Source organism: Mastigoproctus giganteus, chromosome 6 (genome assembly GCF_048544385.1).
Source record: "Mastigoproctus giganteus isolate SK-2022 chromosome 6, ASM4854438v1, whole genome shotgun sequence".
Classification (NCBI taxonomy): Eukaryota; Metazoa; Arthropoda; class Arachnida; order Uropygi; family Thelyphonidae; genus Mastigoproctus; species Mastigoproctus giganteus.
In genome coordinates, this window is record NC_143580.1 from 21,158,011 (window position 1) to 21,173,485 (window position 15,475).

Here is a 15,475-nt window from a genome sequence, read left to right on the forward strand (position 1 = left end):
TCTTTCTAATGGCTTTGCATAACTCAGTATACTCAATTTTCTCCCTGTCAGTGTTTTTCTTGCTCTTCATTTGTCGTCTTTGGTTCATCATGACAAGTGTTTCTTGACTAATTTTTTCTTCTTTGGATTTCTGTTTCCCTATAGGTTTCTTGGGCTTTATCACTTTCAAAAAGTTGTAATATTCCTCGTCGATATCTTGGTCCTCAGCAGTCTGCAGAAGCTCATACTTGTTCTTAAGTTCCAGTACATACTGCTTTTTCTCCTCTTCTGTTATCTCAAAGACCTTTGTATTATTTACTCGAGTCAGTTTTTTCCTTTCCTTTCCTACGTGTACATCTTACCATTCTGTGATCACTTCCCACATTTACCTTATTCAGGACGGTAACATCAGTCACAATATATCTTCTGTTAGTGAGGATGAAGTCGATTTCATTAGTTGTTAATCCATTTGGACTCTTCCATGTCCACTTTCTGTTCACCCTTTTCTTGAAAAAAGTGTTCATTACTGACATTCCTTGAGATTCTGCAAATTCCACAAGTCTTTCACCTCTTTTATTTCTTTCACCAATTCCAAAATTTCCTATAGTTCCTCTTTCTGCACTGTTTTGCCTGTTTCCAACCTTAGCATTGAAGTCCCCCATAATAATGGTGTAGTGGGTTTTCTGCTCATCTAGAAGACTCTCAATTTCAGTGTACATATCTTCAACCTCTTCATCATCATGGCTCGATGTTGGTGCATAAATCATTATAATCTTTAGCTTGTACCTCTTAGAAATCTTGAGTATTAGTCTTGATACCCTTGGTGATGTACTTTTGAATTCCAAAATGTTGTTTTTAAAATCTTTATGGACCAGAAACCCAACTCCACCTTCACTCCTTTCACTGTTTCCATTGGTGTACAGCAGATTTCCACTTGATAAACTTATAAGTGATTCATTTCTTCTTCTTGTTTCAGCCAAACCGATGATATTCCAATTCACATTTTCTAATTCCTTTTCTAGCTCTAATATCCTGTCTTCACCGATGAGTGATCGTACGTTATAACAGGCCAAGTTCAATTTCCGTGCATGGCAGCCTGGTCGTACCCAGAGATTCTTAGCACCCTCTGCTTCCACTCTGATCCTCTCGCTGCCGTAAGAGGGAGAGTGAAAGCTGCTGGGGACTGAGGGCCATTTGTATTGTTGTGCTCTCATTGCTGGAGGGTTTGGTCTTTTCCTCTTCACGCTGACCAGGCGTCTTGAAGAGAACCACTCTACACGTTCGTTGCCACCTAAGTGACGTAACAGGGCTTACCATCGAGAAGGTGTGCATGAGTGGATTTTAGGGAGGCAGGCCAACCGGACTTCTCCTAAATCTTCTGTAATAGAGAGATATTGGATCCATCAGTGTTTTAGGCTAAGTGTCTGATAACACACAGGATACCTGTTCCCCTCTAAGCTCCAAACCCATGCTGTGTCTGAATTATTGCTGCAGTCTTGTCTAGATGATCCTGCAATGCAACTTTAACAAGAGACTCCATTATTTTACCATGAACAGAAGTTAAACTAACTAGTCTGTAATTACTTGTGTCACCCTTTGATCCCCCTTTGTGAATTGGGGATATATTTGCACATCTCCAGTCCGCGGGGACCTCCCCTAAGTCCAAGGATGCTCTCATAATTATGGCTAAGGGTTTGCTTACTTCCTTTGCCGCCTCCTTTAATACAATTGGATAGATCCCATTCACCCCAGGTGCCTTTCTTATGTTTAACTTTAACAATTTCTCCTCCACTTTGTTCTAAGTTATTACAAAATCATTAAGCACCCTGCTACAATTTGATAACCTTCTGCCATTTTCAAACCTTAATAACTCCTCATGTGTGAATGTAGATGCAAAATACTCATTCAGTTTGTTTGCTATCTGAGCAGGATCATCAACAGTCGAACCATCGATATCAAGTGGACCAATCAGATTTATCCTCTTCCTTTTAGAGTTTATATAAGTAAAGAAATCCTTGCTGTTTTTCTTGGCATCCTTTGCCAAAGATTTCTCGTAATTTGCCTTCGTCTGCCTGACCACCTCTGTGACTTGATTACAAACTAGCTTATATCTTCCATAGTCTTCTGTGTCGCCTGATAATTTATATGCGCCGAACGAGCTAGCTGGGTGGGTAAAGTGCCTGCCTGGCAACCCAAAGGTCGGAGGTTCGAATCCCGCCTCGGGATCAAAGTAGAAAACCTTGGGAGGTGCACTGCAGAAAATCTTGGGAGGTGCCACAGAAGCCGATTCGCCAACAACTACAAAAAAAAATTTATATGCGTCCCATACATTTTTCTTCTGTGTCACGAGTCTCTGAAACTTTTAGTAGCTTCCACGATTAATTCCTTGAATGCTTCCCACTTATTATTTGCTGTTGGTAACATCATCAGTTGATCCCACTGTAGCCACCTTTAAGGAAACAAAAACGCTTTCCTTTACCCCTGATGGCAATTATATCTTTAAGTAAATCCCATGTCAGTACACTGTGATCACTGCCACCTAGTAGTTCCTTTATCTGCAAATTCTTAATACAAGAATGATCACAGCTGATAACCAGATCAAGGATATTACCCTCTCTGGTTGCCTCTCGAACATGCTGCTGCAGAAAACAATCATCCATTACATCAGTGATCACTGCCACCTAGTGGTTCCTTTATCTGTAAATTCTTAATGCACGAAGAATCACTACTGATAATCAGATCAAGAGTATTACTCCCTCTAGTTGTTTCCCGAACATACTGCTGCAGAAAACAATCATCCAATAAATCCACAAGTCTTACTAGTGAGTGAGCGACCAACCCACAAGTTCCAGTCAATATCTGGGAAGTTAAAATCCCCCATTATAAGACATTCTGATTTACTAGCCCACTCTATTTCCCTGTACAATTGTTCAATGTACTCATTAGGCCTAGAACACACTCCTACTCTTATTTTTGCTTTCGCAGTGCTTATGTCACACCAAACTGCCTCAACAGTGCACTGTTCACCTATATCAACTGGATGCACTTCTTTTGATTTTATGTTTTTCTTAATTAACAGCATAATACCTCGTCCCTTCCTACCCTGTCTATCCTTTCTGTACATTGTACTCCCTAAATTCCAATTCTGCATTCCTAATACCTGTGTGACACCACATCTCTGATATCCCAACAATATCTGCCTTTGATGTCTTGACCAACACTTCAAATTCATCAAATTTATTTACTATACTTCTAGCATTGGTATACATGCACCTATTCTTATTTTTAGTTACCCTAACACATCCAATATACCCACCTGTGCCACAATGACTGCCATCAGACCCTAAAACCCCCAGAACCCCTCACTCCAGGCCGCTGCTTATTCTAATAGAAGTAGTGCAAGAATCACCTTCACCTGCAGCTACTTTTAACCTTTTAGTCTGTGAATCCCCCCCCCCCCGAAAGCTATCAGTTTTCCGACCCACCTAACACTGCCTCAACAGCATCAGCAAATATTCTTGCACCCTTTCTATTTAAGTGTATCCCATCCCAGTAGAAGCAGTCTCTCCTGTTAACAAGCACAGACCATGCTGAAAAAAATTCTACCCCTTGGGCCTTGGGCTCAAGGGGTAGAACATTCCCTCCAGGGCCTAACTGAAAAGTCACCCTTTCATCTCCCTTTGTGAATTGGAGCATACATTTGCACATCTCCTGTCCACAGAATCTCCCTAGAATCCAAAGATGCTCTCATAATTATGGTTAAGGGTTTGCTTACCTCTTTTCTTGAATCCCTTAATATAGTTGAATAGATTTCATTCACCCCGGGTGCCTTTTTATGTTTAGCTCTGACAATTTCTTTTCCACTTTCCTTTTAGTTATCATTTAGCTAGAGCTTCATACACTTCTGGCATCTCCTTCCCTAATGAATACCTCATGTGTAAATGTAGATGCAAAATACTTATTCAGTTTATCAGCAATCTGAGCAGGATCATGAAAACAGCCACCCACTGATATCAAGTGGGCTAATGTGATTCATTTCCTTTCTCCCAGTGTTTACATAAGTAAAGAAGTCTTTGCTGTTTTTCTTTGCATCCTTTGCCAGACTTCTCATTATCTGCCTTCAATTGCCTATCCTCCTTTGTAACTAAATTGAAGACTAGTTTATATCTACCATAGGCTTTTGCATCACCTGAAAATTTATATGCATTCCATGAATTTTTGTTCTCTGTAATGAGTCTCATTAGTTCATCTGACATCCCTTTAGGTCTAAGCCTTGAACAGTATTTCTTAGCTATTATGAAAAGCCTAGTAGCTTCTATAATTAATTCCCTGAATGCATCCCATTTAGAATTTGCTGTCGGCACAGAATTAAAAACTGTCTGAGACCATAGTCACCTTTACAAAAGCCCTTCCCTTTACCCTTGATGACAGTTACATCTTTAAGTATATCCCACATCAATACCCTGTGATTACTGCCACCTGGTGGTTCTTTTAATCTGCAGATTTTTAATGCATGAAGAGTCACTGCTGATAATAAGATCTAGAGTTTCCTCTTATTGGTTCTCTAATATGTTGATGTAGAAAACAGTCACCCAGTAAATCCACAAAATATCTGCTACTGTTGAGTGATCAACTCACAAGTTCCAGTTATTATCTGGAAATTTAAAATCCATTGTAAGACATTCTTATTTACTGGCCCATTCTGTTTGCATTGTACAGTGTTCATTATACTTATCAGTCATTAGGCCTGTAACACACTATGTCACATCAAACTGATTCAACATTGCACTGGCCACCCATATCAATTGGATGTACCTCCTTAGATTTTATACGATTCTTAGCTAAGAGCATAACCCCAATCCAATCCTATCTGTCTTTTCTGTACATACTGTATTCCCCATATTGAAATTCTGAATCCCTTATGTCTGAGCAACACCATATCTCCAAAATCCTTAAAAAGGTCTGCATTCAACCACTTAACCAGTACTTCAAATTAAACACATTTATTTTTTTAGTGGTTGCAACAGCAAGACATTGCATCTACAAAATGTATGGTAGTACTTAGGCTCTTCCAAGAATAAATAGATTCTCTTAATTTATAGATGTAGTGCTCTTTATTTCAACTACTTCGATCAAAGATAAATTGCGTAACCTGCTGTTTAAACATATCAGTTCATTAGTATAACTGGGCATACAAAACAAAATATTTTCTTCTTTTAAGAAAAATGAAAAATTTGCAAAAGTGGTAACTAGAATACATTTATATTAAGAATACTTATACATGTGATGACTGTTCAATAAAGAATGATCATAATTTTTTTTTAAAACACCTTTATTAATCATCCATATTTGATAGTCCTCAGATTTGTTTCTGACTTTCTAGGTCGAAATAATGAAGCCATGTCTCATCCGCCATTATTGCTTTCTGCAAAACCTCATCTTCAGTAACTATCTGTTGCAGCTACTGACAAATCTGCATGCAATTGATATTACCTGTTATATCAGAATCTTTTCTCATGATTTCAGAAGCAGTGTTTATGGTTTTTGTGGCAACAGCAGTGATTGGGAAGCCTTAATTTTGGAGGCTACTAGGCTTTTCATTCCAACTAAGAAATACTGTTCAAGGTTTAGGCCTAAATTGATGTCAGATGAATTAATGAGGCTCGTGGCAAAGAAGAAAAATGTATGGGATGTATATAAGTACCAGGTGATACAGAAGCCTATGGCAGGTATAAACTAATCTGTAATCAAGTCACAAAGGAGGTTAGGCAGGCGAAGGCAGACTACAAGAAATCTTTGGGAAAGGATGCAAAGAAAAAAAAACAGCAAAAAGTTCTTTACTTATGTAAACTCTAGAAGAAAAGGGATGAATCAGATTGGACCATTTAACATAGATGGGTTAACTATTGATGATCATGCTAAAGTAACTAATAAACTGAATGAGTATTTTGCATCTACATTCACACATGAGGAGTTATTCAATGAGGGGAGTGCCAAAAGTTTATCAAACGCTAACAGGGAGCTAAGTGATTTTGTAATAACTGAGAGCAAAGTGGAGGAGAAATTGTTGAAGTTAAACATAAGGAAGGCACCTGGGGTGGACGGGATCTATCCAGTTGTATTAAAGGAGGCAGCAAAGAAAGTAAGCAAACCCTTAGCCATAATTATGAGAGCTTCCTTGAACTCAGGAGAGGTCCCCATGGACTGGGGGTGTGCAAATGTATCACCAATTCACAAAGGGGGTTTAAAAGGTGACACAACTAACTAAAGACCTGTTAGTTTAACTTGTGTGTTCTGGGGAAAATAATGGAATCACTGGTTAAAGAAGGAGTGCAGGATCATCTAGACAAGACTGCAGTAATAGTTAAGACACAGTATGGGTTTGTTAAAGGGAGGTCTTCTCTGACCAATTTGATTGGATACTAAGATGTGGTCCCAAAGGAACTGAATGCCAAAAATAATTTTGATATCATATACTTGGATTTCAGGAAAGTTTTGATACTGTTGCACATGGAAGACTGCTGTACAAATTGGAGAGGTATGGCATTAAGGGTAAGTTGCTACAATGGATAAAGGGATGGTTGAGTGGGAGATGACAGAGTTGTAATCAATGGACACTGCTCTTTGTTGACAAATGTTATTAGTGAGGTTGCCCAAGGTTTGGTGTTGGGCCCATTGTTGTTTTGTATATTTATCAATGATATTGATGAAGGTATATCAGGTTTAATGTCCAAGTTTGCAGATTATACAAAGGTGTAAGGGTTGTTAACGACAGTAAAGACAGTATGCTACTCCAACTGGATCTAGATAAGTTGGGAAAATGGGCTGAGAAGTGGCAACTGAAGTTTAACATTGACAAATGCAAAGTACTGCATATGGGTAGCAATAACCGAACAGAAACGTACCAACTGTGTGGTAGTACACTCAGGGAAGTAGAAAGTGAAAAAGACCTGGGGTAATAGTGCAGTCAAATATGCACAGGGCTGCCAGGGCAGGTCATGAAGTCTTGTCAATGATATATAGGAATTTTTCTAGCAGGGACAGGGAGGTGATTATCCTGCTATACCAGGCAAGGCAAGGCAATGGTCAGGCCACACCTAGAGTACTGGACAGGTCTGGAGGCCTCATTTTAGGAAGGATGTAGAGTTGCTAGAACGAGTACAAAGAAGGGCAACTGTACTGGTAATTTAATTTTTGTATTAACTACAGGTCTGGAAAGGAGAAGGAAAAAAATCAAGAAGCTATTTAGCTATTGATGAAGAGGGAGATCCAAAGAGAAATGGTGGAAATATGCAGAAGGCTGGAGTTACAATGGAAAATGCTAATGCAGGAAGAGAATAAAGTTCTAGAGGCAGACTTAAGAATAGGTCAAGAATAAACTGCAAGCAAAAAAGTTTAATCAAAGTGTTCTTAAATATAGTTTTATTGAAAGAGCTTTAGTGTAGCTTTACTGAGCCTTCAAACTAAGAATATTTTTTAAACAATAAACATAAAAGACAAACTCACCGAGGATCCTCATAAAATGTATATTGTGAAGCCTGTCCATGGTGAATATCCCAGTCTACAATCATAATTCTGTAAGAGAAACACCATTATTCAATATTATATTCAGCACATAAAATTCTTTAAATTCTTGAACCCATATGTATTGATTAATATGCAAGTCTAATTACAGCAGGCCCCCGTTATAACGCGGTTCGCTATACGCTGATTCGCTATAACGCTGTTATTATATTATAACCCGTGTCTGACTATAACGCTGTCACAGATCACTATAACGCTCTTTTACAGATTACATTTTTGACATATTTAACGAAATCGTTTCATTTGATGGAGTCGATAGCTTGAAAATGAATAGCAAAACAGCATTAAAACGTTTCCCACGCCGACTTGAGAAATTTTCCCACGCTCAGTGAAATTTTCTCGCACGCTAATTTAATTTCAGTACAGTGGCTTGTTACGTAGTTCCTAGATCAACATTTTAAAAAATGACGAAGTATATTGCTTGTAATATTTGCGTTATATGCATTTATCCAAAGTCTAGTCATCACTCAGTACCGTATTAGACAACGTGCGAAACGGACAGTTTACTCGAACATTGTATCATAATTAATGCAACCAACGCAGTTACATTTTCGAAGAATGAAAAAAGAATGAAAAATCAACAACGTCTGAGCACAGTACGAAGACTATAAATGTAAGAAAAAGACTGAATTTGAAAATTAGACGTTTTGAAGCGAATCGATTCCGATCAACGACAAGCGGATGTGTGCCATAATTTAGGACTTCCAACTTTAACTGTAAGAACAATTATAAAAAAATAAAGAATTAATTTTTGCAGCGGGAAAGGTAGCTGTTCCACTGCAAGCAACTAGGACTAGGCCGGCTATTAGGATTGAAATGGAAAGACTTTAATTTTATTGAAGATAATGTCCAATGCAGAATTCAGTTAAGTTAAATATTGAGAGAGAGAGAGAGAGAGAGATCGAGATCGATCTGAAGAAAACTCGCCTAAAAAAAATGTGGAACCATTTAAAACTGGTAAGGGCTGGTAGAATAGATTTAGAATGCAGATCAAGGAGCCGAAACTTTCAAAAAAGAACTTGTTAAAATTATTGAAGAGGGGTATTATGTGTTATACTTCTCAACAAGTTTTTAACATAGATGAAGCAGGACTTTTGTGGAAACGAATGCCTAAAAGAAGTTTCATATTGAAAGAAGAAAAAACATGCCAAGTTTCAAAGCGGCGAAGGATCAGTTGACGTTATTGTTGGGTGGTAACGCTGCGGGCCATTTAAAATTAATACCCCTTTTAGTTTATTTGGAAGAGGGCCAAAGTTCAACTCAAAATCCACACATTTTTCATGATTAAATTCATCCATTAAATTAAATCAATTAAATTCATGATTTTAATTGGAATTTTAAGTTTACTTTTGATACGCAAGTAGTTACCACATAATTATACGTATGTAATGCAGAATATTTTATATGTGCAAATATTTGAATATTAAATATTTTGACCGACATTTGTGCATCTTTTCATTACCGTTTATTATTGATTAGGAAATATCCTATGGCACCGACCGCAGCTCACAAATACATATGTTACCTTATGGGAAAGCGGCGCTCGCTTAGCGCGGATTCACTTAGCGCTCTGTTTTTCCGGAACGAATGATCAGCGTTAAGCGGGGGTCACCTGTATATGGACGGATGTCTACATGTGGGAACTTTTATTTCCAAGTGATAAAAACAAGGCACTGGTTACCAACTTTATTTAAAAGTTAAAATACATATTACCAAAGCTTACAGTTAAGAAATATATGAAAAAAACTGTTGTTATGTGCAAAGTAAACAACAAAAAGCTCTTATGAAAATACTGTAAAATACATCAAACTTATATCATGTAACTCATATTGTTCATCATATGAATAACAATGCATATGAAATGAATGTTAACCTTTTTGTTTATACTCCAGGAAAATCACAAGATTAGAGGAGTTCACAAGATAGAAAGATTCAAGAAAATTACATTTAGTGGGGGACACTTTTGTTGAATTGCTTCTCCCAACTAGCACAACAGGTATATGCATCTTTCCTTATTCACAGTGGCACCTCATGGAATGAATTCATACTGCACAATAACATGGAGGTCAAAAAAATTTTCTAGCATCACTTTCCCTTTTGATTTGTCTTGCCAAAATATTTTAACTCATTTATCAATGAATGGGGCAATTTCCAAGTCAATGATTTACTTTGTGAGAGACAGAGAAAATACCAAGTCCTGTCTACAACAATGATGGACTCTTGGAATTACAAAGCATTATCAGATGTCATTATGAGATCACCATAAATTTTAATCCACTCACTGCAATGATCATGGGTGAGCATCTAAGGCCCACATGCTAATCAACCTGACATGTTCAAATCATCACTTAAAATTCCACGATAACTTCTATGTGAAATATTTAAAGATTCTGAAGGTTATCAACAGTCATACAGCAGTTCTGATACACAATCTATCGGTCTGTTTTGATTTTTTCAGAAATACGAGCACTTCAGCATGGCCATCTTCTGCTAAAACTTTTTCTTCAGAATCTATGATGCTATTCAAACATGAAACAGAGAATCCTCTCCAAAAACATAACACACAATTTTCAATGTTTTAAAGTAGATTTTCCTAATCATCAGGAAAATTTGATTTTTGTGCAGTTTCCCAAATTTGACAATTTTCATTCAGAAACTGTAATAAAATAAATGTACACAGCAATAAAACAAACAGAATGATTAACAAACTTCTACATACATGTAAATGTAAGTTAAAACTTGCAATTTGATCACAGTAAATTACTGCTGCCTTTAATGACTGCAATGCTGTAGCCACTTTGGGAACTTCTTGCCTGTATCACGTACATCATTGCTTGTGACCAGCTAACCATATCTCCAAGTGAAAAAAGACTTGATAAAGTTTCAATAATTAGCGACAGGAATAAAACTCAAACCTTTTGAAATAAGTTGCAGAGCCACTACACTATGTAGGCTTCATGTGATAAAAATGTAATATAAAACCAAAAATGAATACAAAAAATTCCAAAATAACAGGCTTAAAAAAAATAGCAAATAACAGCCTCAGATTTTTATAGGAAAAAAAAATTAGATAATATTGGAAAACTTCTGCATTAGAAAATGTATATTAACATACAAGAAACTCACATTTATATTTTTGATAATACTACACTCACCTCTTCAGACCATAATGTAATATTGCATGTTTTGCTGCAATTGCTACATTATTAAAATAACAATAGCCACATACTTCATTGAACATTGCATGATGTCCTGGAGGTCTGAAAGAAATATTGTGAAGTGCATTTACAATTTTCCCTGTAACTTTAGCTAAGTAAATGAAATACTATAATTTTATATGAAAAACCCTTGAATTTAAATCATAACATAATACAAATTACCTATATACAGGGTCCAGTCACATTATTATGACCAGCTATCTAGTATCCAGAATATGCGCCTTTTGCAGCATGCACCGCAGCCAGCCGCCATAAGAGGAACTCAATAAGTCTGCAGCAAGTTAATACGGGTATCTGTGACCATGCAGACTGCAGTGCACCCTGGAGTTCCTGTAGGTTCCTTGGTGGAGGATCCATCTGTCTGATGTGTCGATTGAGTTGGTCCCATAGATTTTCAATTGGGTTAAGATCTGGGGAATTCGGTGGCCAAGGGAGTAGCTTGAAGTCTTCGTCGTGCTCCTCAAACAACTCATGGACAATTATGGTGATATGGCATGGTGCATTGTCTTGATGATAGATACCATTGCCACCAGGGAACATGGTCAACATGTACGGGTGTACCTGATCGGCAATGATCGATAGGTAACCATTTGCATTCAGGATGCCCTCCAGAGGTATCAGCAGACCCAAGCCATGCCATGAAAACATTCCCCAGACCATAATGCCACCCCCACCAGCCTGCCTTCTGCCAGAAATCGTGTCCGGATGTCTGTTCTTGGAGGTTTCACACCTAATATGCCACTGTCCATAAACTCGGTGGAGGAGAAACCGTGACTCATTGGAGAAGGCCACCCATGACCTAGGTCCAGTGCCGGTATTGCTATGCAAACTGATGCCGTTGTTTGCGATGAACGGCCATCAGCATGGGTGATGTCACCAAGCATCTGCTTCGGAACCCAATGTGCAACAGTGTTCACTGCACTGTCGTGTTGGAGATCTTTCTGGTGACCCCCACTGTTCATTTGGATGGCAAGTTGAGCAACAGTAGTGTGCCGATTGGTCCTGACCAACCGTTTCAGCCGACATTCACCTCTGGGATCAATGACGCATGGGGCTCCACAATTGGCACGTCGGGTCATCAAAACTGTCCCATTCGTCCAGTCTTGAAACAATTTCACCACTGCAGCAAGTGAGCATTTCACAAAGTCCACTGTTTCGGAAATGCTGGCATCCCTGGCCCGATAGCTGATGATCATGCTTTTTTTCAGATCTGATAGGTCGCGTGCTTTGCCCATGACAGAGACTGTTACCATGTTCACGGATGCTGAACATCAAGCCTTATATGCTTGCGGTGTGTGAACTTGACATGTGCACTGTATGATTCACTAGGCGTGTGTGATGTCTGTACTGGAGAGTGGTCATAATACTGTGACTGGACTCTGTATGCATATATAATATGGCAAACATGCCATATTATATATAATGAAATAATGAAAGCTGGAGGGAAAATGGAGTTACTGGTTATACCACATTATCTAGTGGTTGACCAATATTAATTAATTGTGCCAATATTAAAAAGGGAAATAAAGCTGTGCACATTACAGAAGCGTTCCACTCCTTAATGTAGCAGGTAAGACCAAAATGTACATCAGATCAACATGAGCTTAGTGGCAGAAAAAATGCATGGATAATTATAAATAAATTTTCATAGGATGCAGAATCCTATGTTAAGTATTAATTAGTGTGTAATCAATTACTCAGGCAATTAGACATGCTAAGAAAGATCAAGAGGTCTTTAGCTAAGAACACAGAGAAAAGTTTCGAAAAATTCTTTATATTCTTGCAGAAAGAAAGGGTTGAATACCACACCAATTCCACTTAACAAGTGGTGCAATTTGTGATCCTATATAGTTTGCTAACTGAATAAATATTTTAGATCTACAGGATCATGAAGAAACAAAGCAACAATTTTGAATGCCTATATTTTTTGATGTATTACACTGACATTTGAGAAAAAGCATATATATACAGTAAACTCCCGCTATTCGCGGGGGTTACATTCCTGAGAAATGCCGTGAATACCAAAAATGCGAATACTGAGTTATAGCTCCCATAGTAATAAAGGGGTTCCATTCCAAAGTATGAAATTTACAAGAAAAACTAGTCTAAAATTTTGTCTATGTATGTATTATATGTACCTTCATAATATGACTATGTACATAGACAGTACATAGTGAAATGCAAGCATATGACATCGAAATGAAAATAAGAAACGATTTAATATTAAATGTAATATTTATTAGAAATTTCAAACTGCGCCTTTGCTAGTTAAAAAACGTATCCTGCCAGTGCTATCACCAGTTTCGCTACAGTGTTGATAAAGGAGTTTTGCATTTGCACGAATGATGAGTGAACTTAACGGAATTTTATTCTGAGTTCGGTCTTCTATCCACAAATTTAAAGCCTTTTCCATTTTTTCTAATTTAACATCACGAGTTACAGAGCAAATTTTTGAAGCAATTAACACGTTTTCAAGGACACTACAGCAGATTTTTTTCTTCCGATTTTTTGATTGATCATATCGTTGACTCATTAATTTTATAATGTTTTGCCACTGAGGAGACACTTTCACCATTAGAAATTTTGTCTAATAGCTTAATTTTATTCACTAATGTCATCACCTTCTTTGATCTTTTCACATTTCCCTTGTTATTCGTATGGGTTAGAAAGAACTTGTCCACAATAAAGTCACTTTCTTCCGTTAACACGCTCGAAAAAGTCTGTTTTACACTGAAAAATGGTAGATTTATCACTTTTGTAAGCATATCAATTTATAAATTGATAAACTTATTCAATTTATAAGCATATAAATTAAAAAGAAACGACGAAACCTTCCATGACAAGCACATAACACATACTGAACAAGGATTAGCGAGAAACATCCATGCTCGCGATTTTGTCACCCCCCTTTCACCCCACCCACTGAGCGCTGTTTTGACTGGGAAAGATAATTTTAGCCATGCCCATGTTTTTTTATGGTGGAAAATGCTCACGGTGCTTTAAAATTCACATTTTTTTAGGTTTCATTTTATATTAAATCAGCGACCGCGAATACAGATACCGCGAATAGCGGGGGTTTACTGTGTGTGTGTGTGTGTGTGTGTGTGTGTATATATATATCTCAAGTAAGTAAGTACAGGTAGGACCTGCTTTACGACATGGTTAGGTTCCAGAAAAACAGGGTCGTAAAATGAAAAGTCGTAAAACAAGACCAAATTATAATGTAATTGAATGAGATAGGTTCCAAAATTCCCAAAATTTTTCCAAGTACGCACTAATATTTTTCTGTTCTTTATAAATAATTAATAAAATAAAATTTTACTTTGGTCCTGTGGAGTCATCACTTGAGTACGTATTTACTCAAGTGATCACTCCACTACCCGTTTCGTCCACATTAAAAACTAAATCAGGGTGGTAGTTGCCTTCGTCTATTAAGCGTTTAAATTCGGAAGGATTCTCTTCCACCACTGCAACGTCAGCACTAGCAGCCTCACCAGACACTTTCGCATTGTGAATTTTACAACAGTTTTTAAACTGATGAAACCACCCTTTGCTGGCCATAAATGTTTCAGTGCTGCTAGACTCCTCACATATTTCATCAAATAACGACTTTGCCTTGTCCAGAATTAATACCTGTGTAACAGGAATGTTATTTTTGTTCATATCATCAACCCACAACACTAACAATTTCTCCATTTTTTCCATTGTCTCACTGCATGAATAAGTTGTTCTGGAGGATTACACACTTGTTATCCCTGTGTGTGTGCACTTTATTTTATCAACATTATTCATAATCGTTGATACAGTAGAAGGTGCTAAACTCAAAACCTTACACACATCCAACCAATGCTCAAGAGGCTCCATGTGAGGGTTTTTCATGAAAAAAGATCAAGAGTGTTGTGTGTGTGTGTGTGTGGTTAGGCTCGTCTGGTATTCTGGTAGCTATTCAGTTGGACTGGAAAAACTAGTTTCAAAAAAAGGAAGAGTTGCAAGTAATTTGTAGAGCTTAGAGAATAATAGAGGCAATAGATAAATTTGGCAGGATGGGATAAAGAGATTTTAAGCCAGAGAAGATTGAAAAGAGGCGATTCCAAATTAATGTCTCTGAGAGGAAATATCGGAGCAGACATATGCACAAGTACCACCTTTGAAGCAAACGGAATCATACAATGAATAATTAGGACAACTGAGATGAGCAGTGGTTGACTCAACCAATAATTGGGATTTATCAGAAAAAAGTAAGTGGGGCTTGGCAAACTGTAAGTGGAAATGGCCATCACTGAGATATTTGGGAGTGTATTGGTAAATGTTTGGGAGTGTATTGGTAAATGTTTGGGAGTTTTAAATCTTTTCTTAGATAAGTTTGTTCTATAAGTCTGACTATTTGTGATGTATTCAGCAGTAAGGAAAGGTGAGGAGGAAGTGTTGTATGAAGTAATTAAGTTTTTGGATATGGTGTATGCATGGCAAGAATACATTCAGGTCCACGACATAATATGGCCTCACATGCGCACTACTCAGACTCCTTCCAGTCACTATCTGGCAGAGTAGAGGCAGTGGGATTATACAATAGCGGATTTGGATGCCTCCTAGAGAGTTACCAATAGGTTAGGCCTGGTGGCCTATCTAGTGGCCAGTCTACAAACACCATTTTAGAGCAGTACTGTCAAAACATAAGGATTAATGGATCTCAC

At 37.6% G+C, this 15,475-nt stretch overlaps 1 protein-coding gene across 5 annotated transcripts in view; it reads right to left on the reverse strand.

The window, feature by feature from the left end:
* Positions 1 to 15,475, reverse strand: part of LOC150084061 (protein deacetylase HDAC6-like) — a 463,437-nt gene that overhangs the window by 309,000 nt on the left and 138,962 nt on the right. For all 5 annotated transcript variants that reach the window (XM_090375877.1, XM_090375876.1, XM_090375878.1 and 2 more), the window contains 2 exons: positions 10,719 to 10,823; positions 7,486 to 7,554 (listed from right to left, as the gene is read on the reverse strand). In XM_090375877.1, the coding sequence (XP_090232003.1) occupies positions 7,486 to 7,554; positions 10,719 to 10,823 (174 nt within the window). The remainder of the gene's footprint in view (positions 1 to 7,485; positions 7,555 to 10,718; positions 10,824 to 15,475) is intronic.